The sequence below is a fragment of the Pagrus pagrus genome (genome assembly GCF_965226575.1).
Source record: "Pagrus pagrus genome assembly, contig: HAP1_SCAFFOLD_146, whole genome shotgun sequence".
NCBI classification, from domain to species: domain Eukaryota; kingdom Metazoa; phylum Chordata; class Actinopteri; order Spariformes; family Sparidae; genus Pagrus; species Pagrus pagrus.
Window position 1 is genome coordinate 46,950 of NW_028175317.1, and position 20,562 is coordinate 67,511.

At 42.5% G+C, this 20,562-nt stretch overlaps 1 protein-coding gene across 2 annotated transcripts in view; it reads right to left on the minus strand.

Annotated features, from left to right (window-relative positions):
* Positions 1-12,944: 12,944 nt before the first annotated feature.
* The window catches only part of LOC311254033 (ecto-NOX disulfide-thiol exchanger 1-like), a 61,323-nt gene continuing 53,705 nt past the window's right edge, over positions 12,945-20,562 (minus strand). For both annotated transcript variants that reach the window (XM_084384459.1, XM_084384460.1), the window contains exons 14-15: positions 14,817-14,902; positions 12,945-14,426 (exon numbers count right to left, since the gene is read on the minus strand). In XM_084384459.1, the coding sequence (XP_084240585.1) occupies positions 14,295-14,426; positions 14,817-14,902 (218 nt within the window). In that variant the 3' untranslated portion in view covers positions 12,945-14,294. The remainder of the gene's footprint in view (positions 14,427-14,816; positions 14,903-20,562) is intronic.

Here is a 20,562-nt window from a genome sequence, read left to right on the forward strand (position 1 = left end):
GCGTCAGAAATCCAGATCCGTCTCCGTTTTCACATAACAGCACAAGGTTGTGGATGTGAACGGCGCAGCACAGGCTGTAAAAACAAAAAAAAAAAAAACCCGAACATGTCAGATGACATTTAGACTCATCTCCGTGTTCGCGTAACAGCGCAGGCTTGCCAATGCAAACAGTACAGCACAGGTTGGACAGTATAATGCCGGTCAGATGACATCGCGTCATTTGGACAGTATAAAACCAGTCTCTGTTTGACAGAGATATCTCAGTCTCAGCATTCTGTCTCTCATTCAGAGAGCTTGATTCTACTCTCGGACGTGTTTTCGTCTGTTATAATGGACGCGTTTGTCGAGACCAAGTTGAGAGAGTGGGGTTTTGAGCGTCATATCCCAAAGTTTGCATCTGAAGAGATTGACACACAAACGTTCCTGAGTCTGACGGAGGAGAGCAACAGACCCTTGCTGTACAAGTTGTGCGGAAAGATTGGACCCTCTGCATTGCTTAGACAACGTATCCAATGCTTCAAAATGGAAAGCGACGGGCATGTCAATGACATGACTACAGAAGACGGGTAAGACTCGGAGTAACAACCTGTGTTTGTGATGTGTAATTGTTACCCTCGACTTTGATTGTAAAACAAGTCATCTCCGTATTTTTATTTTTATTTTAATTTTTTGTTTTTTGTTTTTACTACAGCTCCCAGCTCTAAGAAGCCTCTCGGGTCGCCCTAAGAAGCCTCTCAGGCCGTGCTAAGAAGCCTCTCGGGCCGTGCTAAGAAAACTCTCGTGTCTCAAGTGTGATGTGATGTGATGTGCTTTGCTGAACTGAATAAAAACAAAAGTCTGAGCAATATCTACCACTTTTGTCCTCGTATTCTTCAGTGTTCCTCTGCCTTTTGCAGATATATTTATGAAAACCTGCAGGTCACAGTATAGGATATCTCTGTCTCTCCTTCATGTTACACATCTTACGCGTAACCCACGAAGGCTTGTCGGCTAACATCGCTGGCGTCGGTTTGACTGAGAATGCGAACGCAGAGATGTGTCTAAACGTATGAAAGCCTAACCGACCGGGTCAGTCCAAACACATGTAGTAAAAGAAACAGCACAGTGTTGTTGTGAAGACATTATCCACCGTTTACATTGGCAAGCCCTGCGTCCTTCTCTCCTTCTTCTTCTTCTTCTTCTTCTTCTAACAGAGGGAAACTTTGGTATCTGGAGATAATTTAACTGGGGAGGTTGGGTGCCTGGAGATGAGATTAAATGGGGGGGGGGAAATTTGGGCGATGGCAAAGTTTGGGTCTCACTGGAATGGTCAAAATGTAGACAGGATAAAAAGGGGGGGTACACAAGCCCGTACGCAGCCTGTGTGTATTGGCTGAGAACTTTTCTGTTGCGTTTTGGCTCACCCTCTTCCTTTCTCGGCCACCAGATGTCGCTGTGTGTCATGTCATTCGGTTTACCGGGGACGTTGGGTGTCAAAAGGGTGACAAAAAGGCAGAGGGGGGTATTGGCGGCCTCTACCGGAGACACGCGGTAATTATTAAGGGGGCGGGTCACCACGACCCGAAGGGCAACGTGTGTGCTACCGGTCATCAACTGTCAACGGTCGTGCGTGACAAAAGGCAGAGGGGGGGTATTGGCGGCCTCTACCGGAGACACAATTATTAAGGGGGTGGGTCACCCTGACCCGAAGGGCAACGTGTGCAAGGGAGATCAGACGACGGGGAAAAGTTTGGGGTCTCTGGAGATCAGAGGCAGTGGTTTTTTTTTGGGTTTTTTTTTTATTCAGCCGCGAATCACGTGACGGGGAAAGTTTGGGTCTCTGGAGATCAGAGGACAGATGTGTTTATTCATGCGCTACCAGTCATCGACTCTCAACGGTCATGCGTGACAAAAGGCAGAGGGGGTAATAGCGGCCTCTACCGGACACACGCGGTAATCATTAAGGGGGAGGGCCACCCTGACCCGAAGGGCAACGCAAGGGTTAAACATACCGGGTAGAGTAGCACATATCCCGGGCAAGTGTCTTTGGTATTTACCGCTTGGTGGTATTATTCCTGAAAGGTGATCACATCCACGGTTCACTCTAAAAACATAGCGGGCATAGAAGCACATATCCCGGTCATGTATCTTAAATACTTACCGCATAGTGGTATTATTCCTGGAAGGTGATCACATCCACGGTTCACTCTAAAAACATAGCGGGCATAGAAGCACCTATCCCCGGCATGTATCTTAGATATTTTTCCGTATGGTGGTCAACTTCCAGGAGTTATACTTTACCCACGGTTCTCATCGGAACCTTCCCCCGAGTCAAGCACCTGTCCCCGGGCATGTGTCTGACATATTTACCGTAAGGAGGTCCACTTCCAGGAGTTACACTTTACCCCCGGTTCTCATTGAAACCTTCCCCCGAGTGAAGCACCTGTCCCCGGGCATGTGTCTGACATATTTACCGTATGGAGGTCCACTTCCAGGAGTTATACTTTACCCCCGGTTCTCATTGAAACCTTCCCCCCAGTGAAGCACCTGTCCCCGGGCATGTGTCTGACATATTTACCGTATGGAGGTCCACTTCCAGGAGTTATACTTTACCCCCGGTTCTCATTGAAACCTTCCCCCGACTCATGCACCTGTCCCCGGGCATGTGTCTGAGGTATGTACCCTATGGAGGTCCACTTCCAGGAGTTACACTTTACCCCCGGTTCTCATTGAAACCTTCCCCCCAGTGAAGCACCTGTCCCCGGGCATGTGTCTGACATATTTACCGTATGGAGGTCCACTTCCAGGAGTTATACTTTACCTCCGGTTCTCATTGAAGCCTTCCCCCGAGCCAAGCACCTGTCCCCGGGCATGTGTCTGAGGTATGTACCCTATGGAGGTCCACTTCCAGGAGTTATACTTTACCCCTGGTTCTCATTGAAACCTTCCCCCGAGTCAAGCACCTGTCCCCGGGCATGTGTCTGAGGTTTGTACCGTATGGAGGTCCACTTCCAGGCGTTATACTTTACCCCCGGTTCTCATTGAAACCTTCCCCCGAGCGAAGCACCTGTCCCCGGGCATGTGTCTGAGGTATGTACCCCATGGAGGTCCACTTCCAGGAGTTATACTTTACCTCCGGTTCTCATTGAAACCTTCCCCCGAGTCAAGCACCTGTCCCCGGGCATGTGTCTGAGGTATGTACCCTATGGAGGTCCACTTCCAGGAGTTATACTTTACCCCCGGTTCTCATTGAAACCTTCCCCCGAGCGAAGCACCTGTCCCCGGGCATGTGTCTGAGGTATGTACCCCATGGAGGTCCACTTCCAGGAGTTATACTTTACCTCCGGTTCTCATTGAAACCTTCCCCCGAGCCAAGCACCTGTCCCCGGGCATGTGTCTGAGGTATGTACCCTATGGAGGTCCACTTCCAGGAGTTATACTTTACCCCCGGTTCTCATTGAAACCTTCCCCCCAGTGAAGCACCTGCCCCAGGCATGTGTCTGACATATTTACCGTATGGAGGTCCACTTCCAGGAGTTATACTTTACCCCCGGTTCTCATTGAAACCTTCCCCCGAGTCAAGCACCTGTCCCCGGGCATGTGTCTGAGGTTTGTACCGTATGGAGGTCCACTTCCAGGAGTTATACTTTACCCCCGGTTCTCATTGAAACCTTCCCCCGAGTGAAGCACCTGTCCCCGGGCATGTGTCTGAGGTAGATACCGCATGGTGGTCATCTTCCTGGAAGGTGATCATATCCCCGGTTCACTCTAAAACATAGCGGGCATAGAAGCACCTATCCCCGGCATGTGTCTGAGGTAGATACCGCATGGTGGTCATCTTCCTGGAAGGTGATCATATCCCCGGTTCACTCTAAAACATAGCGGGCAGAGAAGCACCTATCCCGGGCACGCTTCTTAGATACTTACCGCATGGAAGTCCAATTCCGGAAAGGGTACTTTGGTTAGGCCCAACTCCAGGAAGTCAAACAGATAGAAACAGCGACACCTTGTGGCCGTTCAGTAGATTACGTCAAGTGTTTTTTGAACGTGTAAAAAAAATACAAAAAAGGATTTTAATTCATCCAAAACGACATTTTTTAGATCTCCTAATTCAGAAGTATCTGTCATATTTTTCCCATGTCATTATTTTACTTTTTTGGTCGCAATCGTGGAAGCACTATGTTAGCATACGAGATTTAGTACCTCGCCATTGGAAATGAATGGAGTGCGGGATAGCGCATTAGCCGACCCGTTGCCCACGAGCTAATTCCCCATACACAATCATTGGATTTGGTTCCACAATATCGGCCCCAATTCCTGGAAACTAGCCGCGGGAGTCTAACCCTAATTGGGACCCTAACCCTAAACCATGGTTCTAACCCTAATTGCCAATACCCAACCCTAATTGGAAATTCTAACCCTAATTTGTCCTAACCCTATCCTAGCCCTAACTTACCCCCCATAAACCCTAATTTGGAATCTAGCCCCATTGTGGCCCTAACCCTAATCCCAAAACTAAACCCTATTTGGTTCCCACCCCTAACCCTAATCCCAAACCCCTAACTCTAACCCGCAAATTGACCCTAGAGGTCTGACAACCCTAATAAGGTTACGCTTTTTCCACATTTGCCAAAAAGAAGGCCATATATAAATGTGAGGTACGCCAAGATAAGTTCATCGCCGGTTGGAAGTTAAAGGATGGAGGATAGGTAGAGGGAAAAGGAAAGAAAAAGGGAAAAAGAAGAAGGAAATAAGGGTTAATACAAATTAATCAATAATCAATATAATCAATAATCAGTTCATCGGGGTAACAAAGGGTTAAAACTAATTATGGTATACTAAAAAGATAAACAATTCATGGGTTAATTACAATTGGACAACACTAAACCTAAAAGACCAAAAGCTAATTTGCATAAAAAGTTAAGAATAACACTAACTATAAGAATTATCTAACACAAGCCTATATAAGGAACACCTACAACAAACAACAATCACTTTGGCTGGGGAATTCAAGGGAGCAACATCTCCTACTTACCATTGGGTACTTACCTGTAGGGGGTGGTAGAGCCTGAAGAAGATCCAAACAGAGATCGAAACGTCGCCGCGAGCCGCCTAATCAAACCTACGGAAGAAAAAGACATGTTAAACCTAAATTAAGGGAGGGAATTAAGAAAAATTAAAGCCTAAGTCATCTAAAAAACAATAAAAAACCTAAAAAAATGGAAAAAACCTAAATAAAAGGAAAATACTTACCCTAATTATGGAAGATAGGGATGGGGACCCACCTTCCATGGGGTGGAGAGTGCACCCCCAGTAACCCCCAAAAGGTTTACTGGTTCTTCCCCTTAACCTAACCCTAAAAAAATAAAAAGAAGAAAGTCAAGTGTGTGTGTGTGTTGATGGTGTGTGTGTGTGTGTGTGTGTGTGTGTGTGTGTGTGTGTTGATGTTGGTGGTGTGTGTGGGATCTTTTACTGTGCTCAGATAATTTGCTAATGTGAAGTTTCTTTTTAGGGTCGGATAACACTTTAATTTACTCTGTGTTTTAGTTGTTTCCTTCCAGTATGTGAAATAGATTTCGTTTTGTCGGTTGATAATTTGGTTTGGTCTGATTGTCTGTCTCTCTCTCTCTCTCTCCCGCCCCCTATCTACTTGTCTCAGAACTATCCTTCCTTCCTCTTCCCACACAATTTACCTTACAAGCTACTCTGGCAACTATGTGTGACATGCACCGGCCCATGCCTTGCCTCTGGCTGTCTACCCCAAACCGTGCCATCCAGAAGGACAGTGTCAGGGAGAGTCACTGTGTTATCCTAATAAACCTAACCCTAACCCATTATTGTGTGTTGTATTCACCACAAAATATAACAAAAAAAGGTCTATACTCACCTGCTCTCTGCACTAGGGCTGGAGACAGGAGGTCCTACCCAGCTTCATCCAGCAGGGGTCCTCCTTACACCACAAATATGTCTTTGCCTCACATCCTCCTTCTTAAATGCCTCCCAGGCCAACGTGCAGGTCTACAAAGACACAGATAAAACATTCATTTCAATGTGGTGAACTAATGTTTGTGTGGGGATTTTATCCTCTTTATTTATCGCCCACCTGATTATTTGGATTCCGCGGTGCCCCCATCTCACTGCAAACGCACCCCTTTTATGGTAATATAGTAATATAGTCTTAATTATGAATTACCTGATTAACTATTTATCTATGTATTTCTCTATTTATTTGTTATTTATCCATACTCTGAGTTCCATGATTTACTCAATTATACATTATAATAATATTATTGTCCAGCCTTCTTTTGTGATTCTCCCTGATTTATGCATGCACTAAGGAAATATAGTTTTCTGTGTTCTGTATGTTTAAGCACTTACATGGACCGTTGACCCTTCGGGACCACGATCCACCCCCAACCACCTTTTCTCCAGATTCGGGGTTCTACACTGACCAACTATTATGACATTAACTGCTCTTAAGGGCTTAAACTACACAGCTACACATTTAAATAACCTGAGGGACCTCTATTGTGGGGTCTAGTGTGGGCAGAAGCAACTTTACAAAGGCCTCTGCGCCAGTGCACTGGACCCACATTTGTGACAACTTAAGCCTCGTCTCTTTTAACCTAACCCTTTCACCACATACATTTAATTTTTTGCTTGAAAAAGTCAGGGTTTTTTAATGGAAATATATCAGGTCAACGTTTTAAAGATTGACTTTCAGAGACTGACATGGGTGAAGATAGGTGAAGATTGACCACTAGATGGAGCCAAATGAAAGCCATAAGGCACCGTGGCAGCCATGGCTGTTTTCCATTATATTATTCTTCCTCTTTCACAATAGGTTTCAATAATCACTCAGCTGCTGTTTTGATTTTGTGGTTATGTCTGATTTAGGTTTTTTTGGTTCTTTTGTTTAGTTTTTACACTTCTCCCTACACCTTTTCCATATCTGGTAGTATGCTGATGTTGAGAAAACGCAGGATTTACTGGGAAATTTGTTGAAGAAATCTAGTGGAGCCAGTTTCCTGATCAGGAAGAAATACAAATCAAACCCATAGAAGATCCTGTTACATAGTGCATCACACTGGCTTTATAAAGGGAAAAGGCCAGCTTTACTAGTGTTGAGTCAGGGTCCCTAAAACGCCACTGGTAAGACCAGCGTACATGCTTCATTTCAAATACCAACATTACCATCTCTCAGTGCTACAACATATTTTGGACACACAATTTGATGACATCATACACGGTTACTCACAGCTGTCAGCCAGCCATCAGCAGACTCACAATAGAAACATGTCTAACAAGAGATTTCTCACAGTAATGGCTGCCAGGTGTAATGACAAGCAGGCGTCAGTGATGAGATGTGACAACAGCGGGGGATTTGAAGGAATGTCTCGACACTGCATTCGACAAAGAGCTGTGGCTAATTAGAGCTGCTGTCAACAGGCTTCATTAGAGATGGAGCACAGCTAATGGAGGGCTGCTCTCTCTGCCTCTGCACAATGCTGCTGCTGAACACATTATTTATAGACCAGCAACACACACACACACACACACACACACCTCTTCATCAGGATGTAGAGCAAGTGAGAGATCTTTTTGGCAAAGAGGCAAGTTGGCTGTTACCCAAACGCAAGACACACAGAGGCAGGAAGCTAAAACAACAACAAGCTAGCTTCAATGATGTCCTGATATCCAAAGTCCAAAATCCAAAAACTCAAACAACATAAACAAGGCAAAGGAAAGTCACTGACACACTGAAGACAAACCAGAAGCCACAGAGAACATGGTGGGAAGTCAGAGGGCACACAATGACCGGAGAACAGGAGACACAGATGAAACAACAAAGACTGAGAGGAACACACAGGCTGAAATACACAGCACTGATTAACTAATGGTTTACAGGTGTAAACAGAAAAGGGGCAGGGAAAAGACTAAGACAGGAAGTAAAACATGACACACAAGATTATATTCTATAAAATAAAACAGGAAACAACAAATCAATAAGCCAATTCATGCCAATAAGAAACATTACAACAGTGATTAGTTCACTTGTCTGTCTTTAACATTACCATTTATATTTTATTTGTCGGTTCAGTCACTTCAATGACTGAACAAACTTAATAAATGAGGAGAAAAACATTCATATAAGTTGAATACAAAATATTTAAATAGTCAATGGTAGGACAGTATCGATAAGTATGTTTCCATCACACCATTTATACGCACATTTTTAATATGTTATGTAGTGATCACATTTAGCAGGAAAACATTTTGTGTATCTAACTCCAATACATTATATCCTGCCCGTCCGTCCAGCAGAGACAGAACAGTGAGCCGTTAGTGATTATTGCTCTGAGGAATCATCATCCATGGCTGACAGCTACATCCTCTGTAATTTCTGTTTGTGTTTCTTTCAGACAAAAGAACAATAGACACACAGAGGGAAGGACGGGGGAGATAAATGGAAGAGGAGGAGCTGTGAGAAAGAGATAGACGACAGAAACACTGAGAAGAAAAAGAAACAGAAGCTAAAGAGGAAAAGTAGTTCAGGAGACAGATTTTACAAAACAGCAAATGAGTTTACTAATCCTGTTCTCGGTGCTCTGTTTGTTTTTGTTTTGGTTGTGTTTTTACACCAAAATGTGTTGTATGTGTCGTCTTACACCCCCAATATTGTTGCACAAATTTTCAATCTCTGTATATTGGCCATTTTTACTTTTCCAGGTAGGATGTCCATCATGAGAAATTGGTGTTGGTGGATTTTACTCAACACTCTGTGAACCTACCATACACAAAGGTTAGCTAGGATGTTTGAATCAACACTGCAGCTCCAGCAGTAGCTGTAGCTGTAGTAACTGTTGCCTGCTCATTTATTCTTTTGTATCATTTCCTGTTTTATCTCTTAGCTTCCTGTCACTATTACCACCTGTCGTAAATACAACTCAAAAGTCTCTGATGGGTTCACACAGCCTGCTCTACATTTATCAAACCAAGACACTCGTGCATATTAATTAGGTTATATGACCTGACAAAAATAATGCAGATTAATCGCGCTCTATGACGCCCCTTGACCTCACGTCACTGAACACGTTCCACAGCAGCTTAGTAAACATGGTGAGCATACTGAGTGGAAAAGTCCCACTGCAGCCAGTGTTTCCAACTGTCTGTTGGTTAATGGGCTGTGGTTAATAGTCGGACGTTATACTATTGCTACCAAACTGCCGTTTCAGCATGATTGACATCATTAGCATGCCTAGCACATTTCCACGTTGTTGCAATTTTCCCTGTTGTGGGACTAATACAGGATTAGCTTATCTTAAAAGCATGGAAATTAGCAGTGGTGGTGATAGCTTTAGGTCTTCTGTGTATTATGGAGCAAAAGAGTCTGTTCATGGTCAAACTGTGATCTATGCTGTAAATTTACTGCCACTAAGTAACCCTAACCCTAACCGACCAGCGCTCTCCACTCACTCACTACAAATTGCCCTGTTCTTAAAAGAGCTAGCCACTCTTTAACACCAGAAGCCAAGCTTGGTGGATGACACAAATGTCCCAGATTCTACTGTAGTCCATTCACTTTTAGTGACAGCTTAATTTATTTATTTATTTATTCTTTGAAGAATTAAAAAAACAACAACTCTCAATTAAGATGAGGCTGGGGCTTCAAAAAACCACTCAGATGGAACTGTTGTCAATCCCGGGTGACAGTGGGTGAGCAGCGGAGTACACCCTGGACAGCACCCCAGTTCAGCTCAGGACTGAGATGTAGGAACGAGCAACCATTCATGCTCACATGCACACCTAACAGACATTTAGAGTAACCGATCAACCTAACTTGCATGTCTTTGGACTGTGGGAGGAAGCCTGAGAGACTACACAGGCACAGGGAGAACATGCAAACTCAGCACATGGGTCTCAAACCCAGTGCTAACCACTGCGCAGCCGTGGTGTCAATCGATTGATTGATTCACTCATCTACTTTTTTTAAATGACAGCCCTAATAATGAATGTTCTATGTACGCGTAGCATGACGGTGCTACAACTGACATTGCATTTACAAACAATTCACTGCCCATTCCACAGCAATGTCAGTCGATCTTATAAAGAATACAGCATACATACAGACAAGCAATTAAAAGTTAAGCTTAAAATTATTGCATTATACAAATATCAGATACCAAAAGGTGCTAATTCAACAAACCCTTTCTATCATTTAATTTAATTCCTGTCCAAGACAGTGTGATGCTCCTGCATAAACCAACATCCAAACAAAAGGACCCAGTGTGAGCTGGTGAATGTGGGGAATGAAGCCGCTGGCAGCTGTTGTCTACAAATCGTGACATGAACAGTGAGGAGCCCACAGAGAGAGAAAGGCTTGGTGTTGACACAGTAAACCTAACAGACACATAAATACTGCAGCCAGCTTCCTCCTCTGCACACACCGATGTGTGATTATGTGTGTTCCCTGTTCACGAGTGCAGCGCTGCCCTAAATTGTGAAATTGGTTTTTCTCTTCTGTCAGGCCCAGAGGAAACAGAAGCAGCTGTGTGAAATCTTTCAGCTTACTGCTTCTACTTGTGGACTAACAGCAGCACTGCTGTCTATGTGTGTGTGTGTGTGTGTGTGTGTGTCTCTGTCTGTCTGTGTCTCTGTCTATCTGTGTCTGTGTCTCTGTCTGTCTGACGGTCTGTGTGTCTGTCTGTCTGTCTGTCTGTCTGTCTGATAATAATAACGTACTGAGTACTGACGGGTCAGAACATAAACATACTGACTGGAGCTTCAGCTGCTGTGACCACATTAAAAAGACGATCAGTAGTTTGAATGAATCTGTCTTTGTTTTGTCTTGCTCTCATTAGTTTCACCTGTCCGGTGAGCCTCAGGTGTCTTCAGTTGGTGTGATTTTCCTTCTTTCAGCTGTCAGTTCGTCTCCCTCATTTGTATTCCTGCATGGTTTCCTTATAGCCAGTCTAGTTTCATGGATTTCTCCTTTCCTCTTGGATTTTCCTAAACTGTTTTTGTCCACTACAATCAGCTTCATGTTACTGAAGCTCACCTTTTATTTCCTCCTTTTTGCTTGTAGCTCTGTACGCTATCACGATCCTACAATTTGCTTCACATTCAGCCTCAACACATTATCAGAAACGACAGGGTTTGGTTGTGGGTTCCTTTGCATGAGTTACAGTTAGTCAGTGATTCCTTAATACAATTATTTTTTCTCATGCTGAAAGAGGTTAGTGAGCCATGAGAGGGAAAAATGTTCATGTATTCAGTCTCTCGTTTTACGAGAGATTACGTTTGACACAGTGAAGCTCTGCCCTAGATTTCCATTTAGATATCACACACACGCACACAAGTTCATTATCAAGATGTGTGTGTGTGTGTGTGTGTGTGTGTGTGTGTGTGTGTTTTACGCCAGCATCAGAAGCAGCCTTTTACATCATCCTGTGAGATCAATTCACCAGTGTTAAGGTGGAAGTACTGTTTGACTTACAACCAAACCAGCCGAAAACTACTCAAGTGAAAATACTGTATACTAACCCACTGTTTTTAAGTACTCCAGTGAAAGTATTTATCAAATGAACTACTTTGGTTAGAGAAAAGTATCTACTGGAAAAACAACTTGAGTAACTTCATTTCATGTGGATATGACAGATGGTCTTTGTAAGGTAAAGAAGTGACCATACACCTGAATTAATGTCCCACCATTCACTGATTAGATCACCTGCGACAGAAACAGACAATATTTTACTTCTTTACTTGTGAGTTAATATTCAGCTCTATTAAGTGCACCAGCTTTTTGTCCCAAATATTGAATATAATTTGGCAAATTAATCATCCATGTGGATGCCCTAACCCTAACCCTGATAACTCCACTACAGTGTCTTTAACCTGCCAGTATATCTCACCAACAGCCACAGATCAGCTGTGAGGTTCTACTTCCAGGTCGGTCCAATCACATGAAGACAGAGAAGTGATTTCATCAATTTATCTCTCTGAAAATGTCTCATATCAGATGCCTCATTTGGGCTCATTGAAAAATATTACTGTTGTGTTTTATTATTGACAGCTGATTAAATACACACAGGTGTTCACTTATTCACGTTGACCTGAAGATCTGTGGGTGAAACATTAGATCATCGTGTCCATATATGAATTAAAGTATTTGCTCTTTTTCTTTTCTGTCTCCTCATCTGAATACATTAATGACCATTTAACAGTTAATACAGCTGCAAAGTCACGACCCTTTCTCTCCAATATCTACATTACCACAACAAGTTGGAAAATTATTAGTTCTTAAACATGATCTACTGTGTGAGCGTAGCAGTAACACAATCACAAGCTCTCTGAAACACTGACCTATGACCAGCATGCACTATGCACTGTCTGTTTAGCTGCTGTTTGAAAGCAAGGGCAGGAAAATAAACAGCAAACGTGTTTGTGGTGACTGGAACAGGGAACATTTTTAAGCCAAAACACTGTTTTTCAAACCCAAACCAAGTTTTTTAAGGGCTGAAACTTAAAACTTTTGAAAACAGAGCAACTGCACCTTTTTCAAAGTTATGTTTTTGCTAAATATTTACACTTACTGTGGTCCACCAGCACCACGCTGAGACGCTCCACAGAGACAGGTGTGTGAGATGCAGGTTGATTGGCAGTTGGGGGTGGGGGGCTGAGTTAAAAACACATCATTCCCCATCTTTAATTAGCACAACTGTTTTCATTGCATATTATTGTATACTTTAGTTTTATCACTGATTCCGTCTATGTTCTATCTAAAGCCGTTCACAGGCGGTCATCGGCAATATGTTAACAGAGCACCAGCAGGCCTGGGACCAGTGTCTTAATATAACATGCATTGAAACACAAAATAATACATAACATGAACTAAATTCATTTAAATCTACTAAAAGAAGGGTAATAAGTAAGCAAGTGTTGTGTAGTCATAAAGTTTCTACCGATCTCTGCTGACGACAACTTTATTTTAATAAGAAAAACAGTGACAAACAACTTTATGGAAGTGCAATACAAAATCAGTTAATTATCATTTGTAATTTGACATGTACAGCACTGTGGACTGTGGAGACACAAAAAGAGGGAACATGTGGCTGAAAGCAACAATATAGGACAGATGTGAGGCGTCTCGACCACTCAGTATCTTCATCCCTTCATTTGTATCTTCTTCTTCACTCTTCTCTCCATTCAGAGGGAAAAAGTTAGCTAAACTGCTATGAACTCTTATATTTAAAAAGTATATTTTACAAAAGCAGGACACAGTCAGGACCATTATTCATCTTTTTTCATCATATTTAAATACAGTATGTAACTTATGGCAGCGAGACGCTTTAGTGCTGCCTTCAATGAACACCTTCCTACAGTATAATGAAATAAATTAAGTGGAATGATTAACTTGATTTCTCTCCCTCATATCATCCTTTATAGCTCATATTTCCATCATCCTTTTTCAGTTTTCCCCAGATATTTTCCCTTTTGCTCCTTCACTCCTTTAGTTAATGTCCACGATCTCTGCAGGAAGCTCAAGTAGGAAGAAATCATTCTGATTATTTCAAACACTGAAGGAGTTTCTCTCCATTATGTTCATCTAAATAAACAATATTGTTGCAACAGGAGTCGTATCTCTCTAAATGCATCTGTCTCGATGAAAGGCGTCTGTGCATGACTTTGTCTGATGACAGATTTAAAAAGAGTCCTTCAGTTTGATTTGTTTTGCCAGTGGGAGGCTTTTTGCTTTATTCCCAGACGAACCCTGCAGTACCACAAAGAGGGAGGGTGGGCTCTCTGTGGTCCCATCATGCCGCAAGATTACAGACCCACTTCCTGGCCAAAATAGGCAATAAATGTTCCCATTTTGTAGATAAATATAATAAGGTTTGGTGTGATTTTTTTCTGAAGACCAAATATGTGAAGGATCAACTTTGGTACAAATTTAACTCTGTCTTCCTGTCAATGGGTTGCTGCTGGGGACCACTTAACAGAACAAAGTGAGGACAGGGTCCTGTTGCAGTTCATTGTGTTGACTTTCAGCAGTGAGGCGAAGATCGGGTGGAACCAACCATCACTTATTTCACCTCAACCTTAAATCAGGAAGTGGTCTGTGTTTGGGATTTCCTACTTTTTGAGGTCTGAACATCTGTATCTTCCACAGTTTCCAGTGTCTGCTTCCGTGAACATCATTGTCCCACACACTGCTGTGTATCCAACATGATTTGTGATTGACGAACGCACACACACGTTTAAAAGTCTAATCTGTTCAGTGTGTTTTCTCAGTGTGTGTGTGCGTTCTTCCTGCGTCACGCTGCACCGAGGCTGTCAAAACCACAGAACTTCCACCGTTTCTCCAGAGTTGCACCGACGCCACTCAGCTCCTGCCTGAACATACTGGGCAGACGGACCATGAGATGCTCCAGCTCGCCCGCCGTCACCTGACAGACAGAGAGGTCACACCAGTTAATGTTTTCACCACTTTAGTGCGGCCGCTTTTAAAGATGGAGCTAAGTTTAATTTCTTTCTTTATCTGCTGAGTATCTTGAATTTCCCTCCTCATTCATAGCAATTATATTTTGTTTTATACATTTTGTTTGTTTAGTTTGTTTGACAATAAGACTCATGAGACATTGTCAGGGATAACAAGGCAAAGTCCAGGACTTATTTCCTTGTAATCTCATTCTGCTAAGTAACTAAAGCTGTCAGATAAATGTAGTAAAGTACAAAACACAGAGGGCATTTATCCTTTTCTGGATGGGCAGCTTTAAATAAATTTAGACTATACCCACTTCTCTACAGAACTGACTGTTCCGTGTGTCATTCTTTACCTTTGAGTCCAGTCTCTGTATGTACGACCAAAGATACTCAAGGTTAGCCCCAAATGGATGGACGTGGAGAAAGGTCGATATAATTCCTGCAGAGAAGAAGAAAACTCATTAGACAAACCTATTACTGACAGATACTGAAGGAACAAACTCGTTACTGACAGATACTGAAGGAACAACCTTGTTACTGAAAGATACTGAAGGAACAAACTCGTTACTGGCAGATACTGAAGGGACAACCTCGTTGCTGACAGATACTGAAGGGACAACCTCGTTGCTGACAGATACTGAAGGGACAACCTCGTTACTGACAGATACTGAAGGCACAACCTCGTTACTGACAGATACTGAAGGAACAAACTCGTTACTGACAGATACTGAAGGGACAACCTCATTACTGACAGATACTGATGGAACAAACTCGTTACTGACAGATACTGAAGGGACAACCTGTATGCATTTTATTCTTCAAACAGATACTATTTACATAATCAACATGTTTTCAATGGTGCAGATTTAGTTTTGTAAGTGTGTGAATAACAAAGGCTTATCAAGCTAATAAAGCTAACAGAGAAAGAGAGAGAACTGACAGACAGCTTTGAACCACTCGGGTGGATATTAGGTGAGGTTAGGGTTAGCAGCCAATCTGCATCCTCATGAAGTGCTGCACAATAAACAAACAGCATAGGGGCCCCAGAAAAGATGCTGGCCAGAGCACAAATCGCTCTTGAGTTGATCACTTCTGAGAGGTCCTGCAAAGGTAGGCAGTCATGCAGAGTGAGTATGGATGGGGGGAGGGATGGTGGTGTGGTGGGGGGTGGGGGGATAGAGAAGCGTCCCCTGGAGGACCCGGCACAGCCAATTTTTATTTCCTTGATTTATGTGGCGAAACGCTGGCAATTACAGACAGGCCTAATTCAATTCCTTCCACTAGGCCTATTCACATGGAACAGTGCCACCAGAGAAGGACTGTAGGGTGTGTGTGTGTGTGTGTGTGTGTGTGTGTGTGTCTTCCACCAAAATACTCTACTGAAGGGGATGGAGGAAAATAACCAACAGCCAACAGCAAAACCGAGGCTTTAAGCTGTTTTTAATTACAAGATATTCATTGTATTTTACTAACAAGAATATTTGGGAAACACGTTGATGTAAAGGTGACACCTGCTGTCTGTATCTTTGTATTTATGGAACAAATATTAAAACGTCAATTCAGCGACTTAAAGTAAATTTCCCAAAATATCAAACTGTTTATTTATTAAAGCATCATAGACTAGAAGAATTACTCACAGGGCCTGAGATGTTTTAATACACTCGCCTTTTTTTTTAATCTGTAGATTTTATATGCAAAGGCAACATTATTATTATTTTATTTTATTATTGTTTTTTATAATTATATATGCAAAATATGACACTAAAATTCCTAAATGGCTGAAATACATTTACATTCATTATGGGCAGGATGTAGCCAATCAGAGGCAGAGTAGGGCGAGTCATGCTGAGCAAGGTAGTGTGATCTAAAATAACACTACTTCAGCAGTAGCAACTGCGTGTCTGCTGACTGACTGGAGTGTATATATATATATATATACAGTACCAGTCAAAAGTTTGGACACACCTTCTCATTCAATGGTTTTTCTTTATTTTTATTATTTTCTACATTGTAGATCAATACTGAGGACATCCACTATGGAGGAACACATATGGAATTATGTAAAAAAAAGAGCAGTGTTAAACAAACCAGTAATATGTTTTATATTTTATATTCTTCAAAGTAGCCGCCTTTTGCTTTGATGACAGCTTTGCACACTCCTGACATTCTCTCAGTCAGATGCATGAGGTCATCACCTGGATGGTTTTAATTAACAGGTGCGCCTTGTCAAGAGTTAATTTGTGGAATTTCTTGCTTTCTTAAGGTGTTTGAGACCATCAGTTGTGTTGTGCAGAGCTAGGGTTCATACACAGGCCAATACAGTGAATAACCCTATTCGACTACTGTTCTAATCCATATTATAGCAAGAACCACTCAGCTAAGTAAAGAGGAACAACAGTCCATCATTACTTTAAGACATGAAGGTCAGTCAATCCGGAAAGTATCAAGAACTTTGAATGTATCCTCAAGTGCAGTCGTAAACCATCAAACACATGATGAAACTGGCTCTCATGAGTACCGCCCCAGGAAAGCAAGACCAAGAGTTACCTCTGCTGCAAAGGATAAATTCATTAGAGTTACCAGACTCAGAAACCACAAATTAACAGCACCTCAGATTAGAGCCCACATAAATGCTTCACAGAGTTCAAGTAGCAGACACATCTCAACATCAACTATTCAGAGGAGACTGTGTGAATCAGGCCTTCATGGTTGAATTGCTGCACAGAAGCCACTACTGAGGAAGAACAACAAGAAGAAGAAGAGGTGTTTGGGCAAAGAAACACAAGGAATGGACCTCAGAATAGTGGAAATCTGTACTTTGGTCTGATGAGTCCAAATTTGAGATTTTTGGTTCCACCCGCCGTGTCTTTGTTAGACACAGAAAAGGTGAGCGGATGATTTCTACATGTGTGGTTCCCACCGTGAAGCATGGAGGAGGAGGTGTAATGGTGTGAGGGGGCTTTGCTCATAACACTGTTAATGATTTATTCAAAATTCAAGGCACACTTAACCAGCATGGCTACCACAGCATTCTGCAGCGACATGCCATCACATCTGGTTTGTGCTTAGTGGGACCATCATCTGTTTTTCAACAGGACAATGACCCCAAACACACCTCAAGGCTTAATAATGGCTATCTGACCAAGAAGGAGAGTGATGGAGTGCTGCGTCAGATGACCTGGCCTCCACAGTCACTCGACCTAAACCCAGTTGAGATGGTTTGGGATGAGTTGGACCGCAGAGTGAAGGCAAAGCAGCCAACAAATGACATGATCCCCATCTTTGTGTATAGATCTTGACTGTGTAGATACTGACTTGTAGATACTACATGTATACATGTAGATACTAGGGATGCACCGATGCATCGGCTGAACATCGGAATCGGCCGATGTTTGCCTCGTTAACTGCCATCGGCCATCGGCAAATAAAAATGACATTCGCCGATGGCCGTGGCCGATGTTTATATCTTGATTTAGAGCTCTGGTCTACGATCTGAGAAAGGTTTGAAAAAAGCATCCCCCCCACACACACCCCTCCCCTCCGAGTTCGTATCGCTCTCCCCTCGGAGCCTCCCGCAACAAACAACAAGAGCAACAAGCCGGCAGAAACCAAATACAGCCCAGCTTTGAATGCGGAGTAACGATGTCGGATTCACAGGTAAAGTTATTACAATGCCCGTTGAAACTCACGTAAATCTTGTAAGTCATTACAATGTCCACAGCTAAGCTCCACAGCCAAGCTAGCGTAATGTCATGTTACAGCTACGTTACCTTACAGCTACGTAATAAGTTACAACAGCTAACAGTTAGCCACTTCTAAAAGTTATTGAGGGCCAAGAGACTAACAGATGCTGCCGTCAGCTTTCATCACAACGATCGCTTCCACATTGTGGCTGAAAAATAAACCTTCGTGATCCCCGGACCAGCTGTGTCCCAGCTGCTGTCTGAGTAGCACCAGACCGCGACACAAACGTGCCCGTAAACCATAATCTCTTGTTTATGACAGATAAGACCACGCAAATACACACATCGTAACTCCGCTCGTAACAACGCTTCGCGTTGGGGTTTCATTCATCCCTTCATTCATCTTACTTGCTGCTTCATTTAGCTGCCACGAGCAAATAAATAGGCTAATTTGGTGTAAACATGATAGCAATGTCAGCTTGTTGTTAGTTTACAATGCTAGCATAGAGGGTAACATCTCCGTCAAACAAGTAAACAAGTGTTGACGATACTGCAGAGACAGACACCGTCTAATATCACAGAAACAAACTAACGGCAGCTTTCACAGTCATAAGCCAGCATCAGCATGAAAGTTATCTGTGTCACAACATCCACAATAAAGACGAAGATTACCTGTTCAACAGAAACTCCGCTGTATCAGCATCGCTGGACAGTGGTCTGGCTAGTTCTGGCTGCATGACACACACACTTCATATAGCAATCCATGACGGTGTTTTTTTTGTTTCATAAATTGGTCTTATTGGATTTGTACTCATTCAAGGATAGTATGATGAAGAGCTGAAAGACTTGTATGTTTCTGTGGCACAAAAAAAGGAATAAATAACAAAAAGAAAAAACATCGGCATCGGCCATCAGCCAAGTTGTTATGTTAAACATCGGTATCGGTATCGGCCCAGAATTTCACAATCGGTGCATCCCTAGTAGATACTGACTGTATAGCTCCTGACTGTATAGATCCTGACTGTATAGATACTACCTGTATAGATACTACCTTTATAGATACTGACTGTATAGACACTGACTGTATAGACACTACCTGTATAGATACTGACTGTATAGATACTGACTTGTAGATAATACCTGTATAGATACTGACTGTATAGATACTGACTGTATAGACACTACCTGTATAGATACTGACTTGTAGATAATACCTGTATAGATACTGACTGTATAGATACTGACTTGTAGATACTACCTGTATAGATACTGAGTTGTAGATACTACCTGTATAGATACTGACTGTATAGACACTACCTGTATAGATACTGACTGTATAGATACTACCTGTATATATACTGACTGTATAGGTACTGACTGTATAGACACTACCTGTATAAATACTGACTGTATAGATACTGACTTGTACATACTACCTGTATAGATACTACCTGTATAGATACTGACTTGTAGATACTACCTGTATAGATACTGACTCTATAGATACTGACTGTATAGATACTACCTTTATAGATACTGACTGTATAGATACTGACTTGTAAATACTACCTTTATAGACACTACCTGAATAGATACTGACTGTATAGATACTGACCTGTAGATACTACCTTTATAGATACTGACTGTATAGATACTGACTGTATGGATACTGACTGTATAGATATTGACTGTATAGATCCTGACTGTATAGATACTGACTGTATAGATACTGACTGTATGGATACTGACTGTATAGATATTGACTGTATAGATCCTGACTGTATAGATACTGACTGTATAGAAACTGACTCTATAGATACTGAAAGCCTCCCAGCAGCAGCAGCTTTGGAGGCATCAGATTACAGCAGGAAGACGAAGAGCCCAACCTCCTCTCTCCTTAAGATTTGGATTTCCTTGGTGCCACTAACACAGATAAATGTGCTGCTGTTCCTCTTGGTCTCTGGACAAAGCAGCAGCTTCAGTACAAATAATACAGATCACTATATGCTTTTCTCTATGCTGCTGCATGTCCTGTGTAACAAGGATTTATAGGACAGAGAGAGACAAAAGCAGCTGAAATGAATTCAGTCCAGCTGCTGTGTGGGCCCTGCACAGAGTGAGATGCATGCTTATGAGCTTAGAAGAAGACAGGAAGAGAAAAAAAGAGACAAACATCAGGAAGAGAAAGAGACTGAGGAAGGCAAAGAGGGGATTTAAACACTTTGTGTTTCAGTCTCCTCCGTGGTTTTAGTTTGCTTCACTGGTTCTGAACCCCCAGACGCCACATAGTGTGTCAACATGATGGCAGCGGTATGTGAGCCGAAATGAGTATAGTGTCAAGTTCTGCACTTCATTTTTATTCTGGGTGTTCAGTCATCTTTAATGCTAACAAACAGTCACAGAGCCCCACTGAACT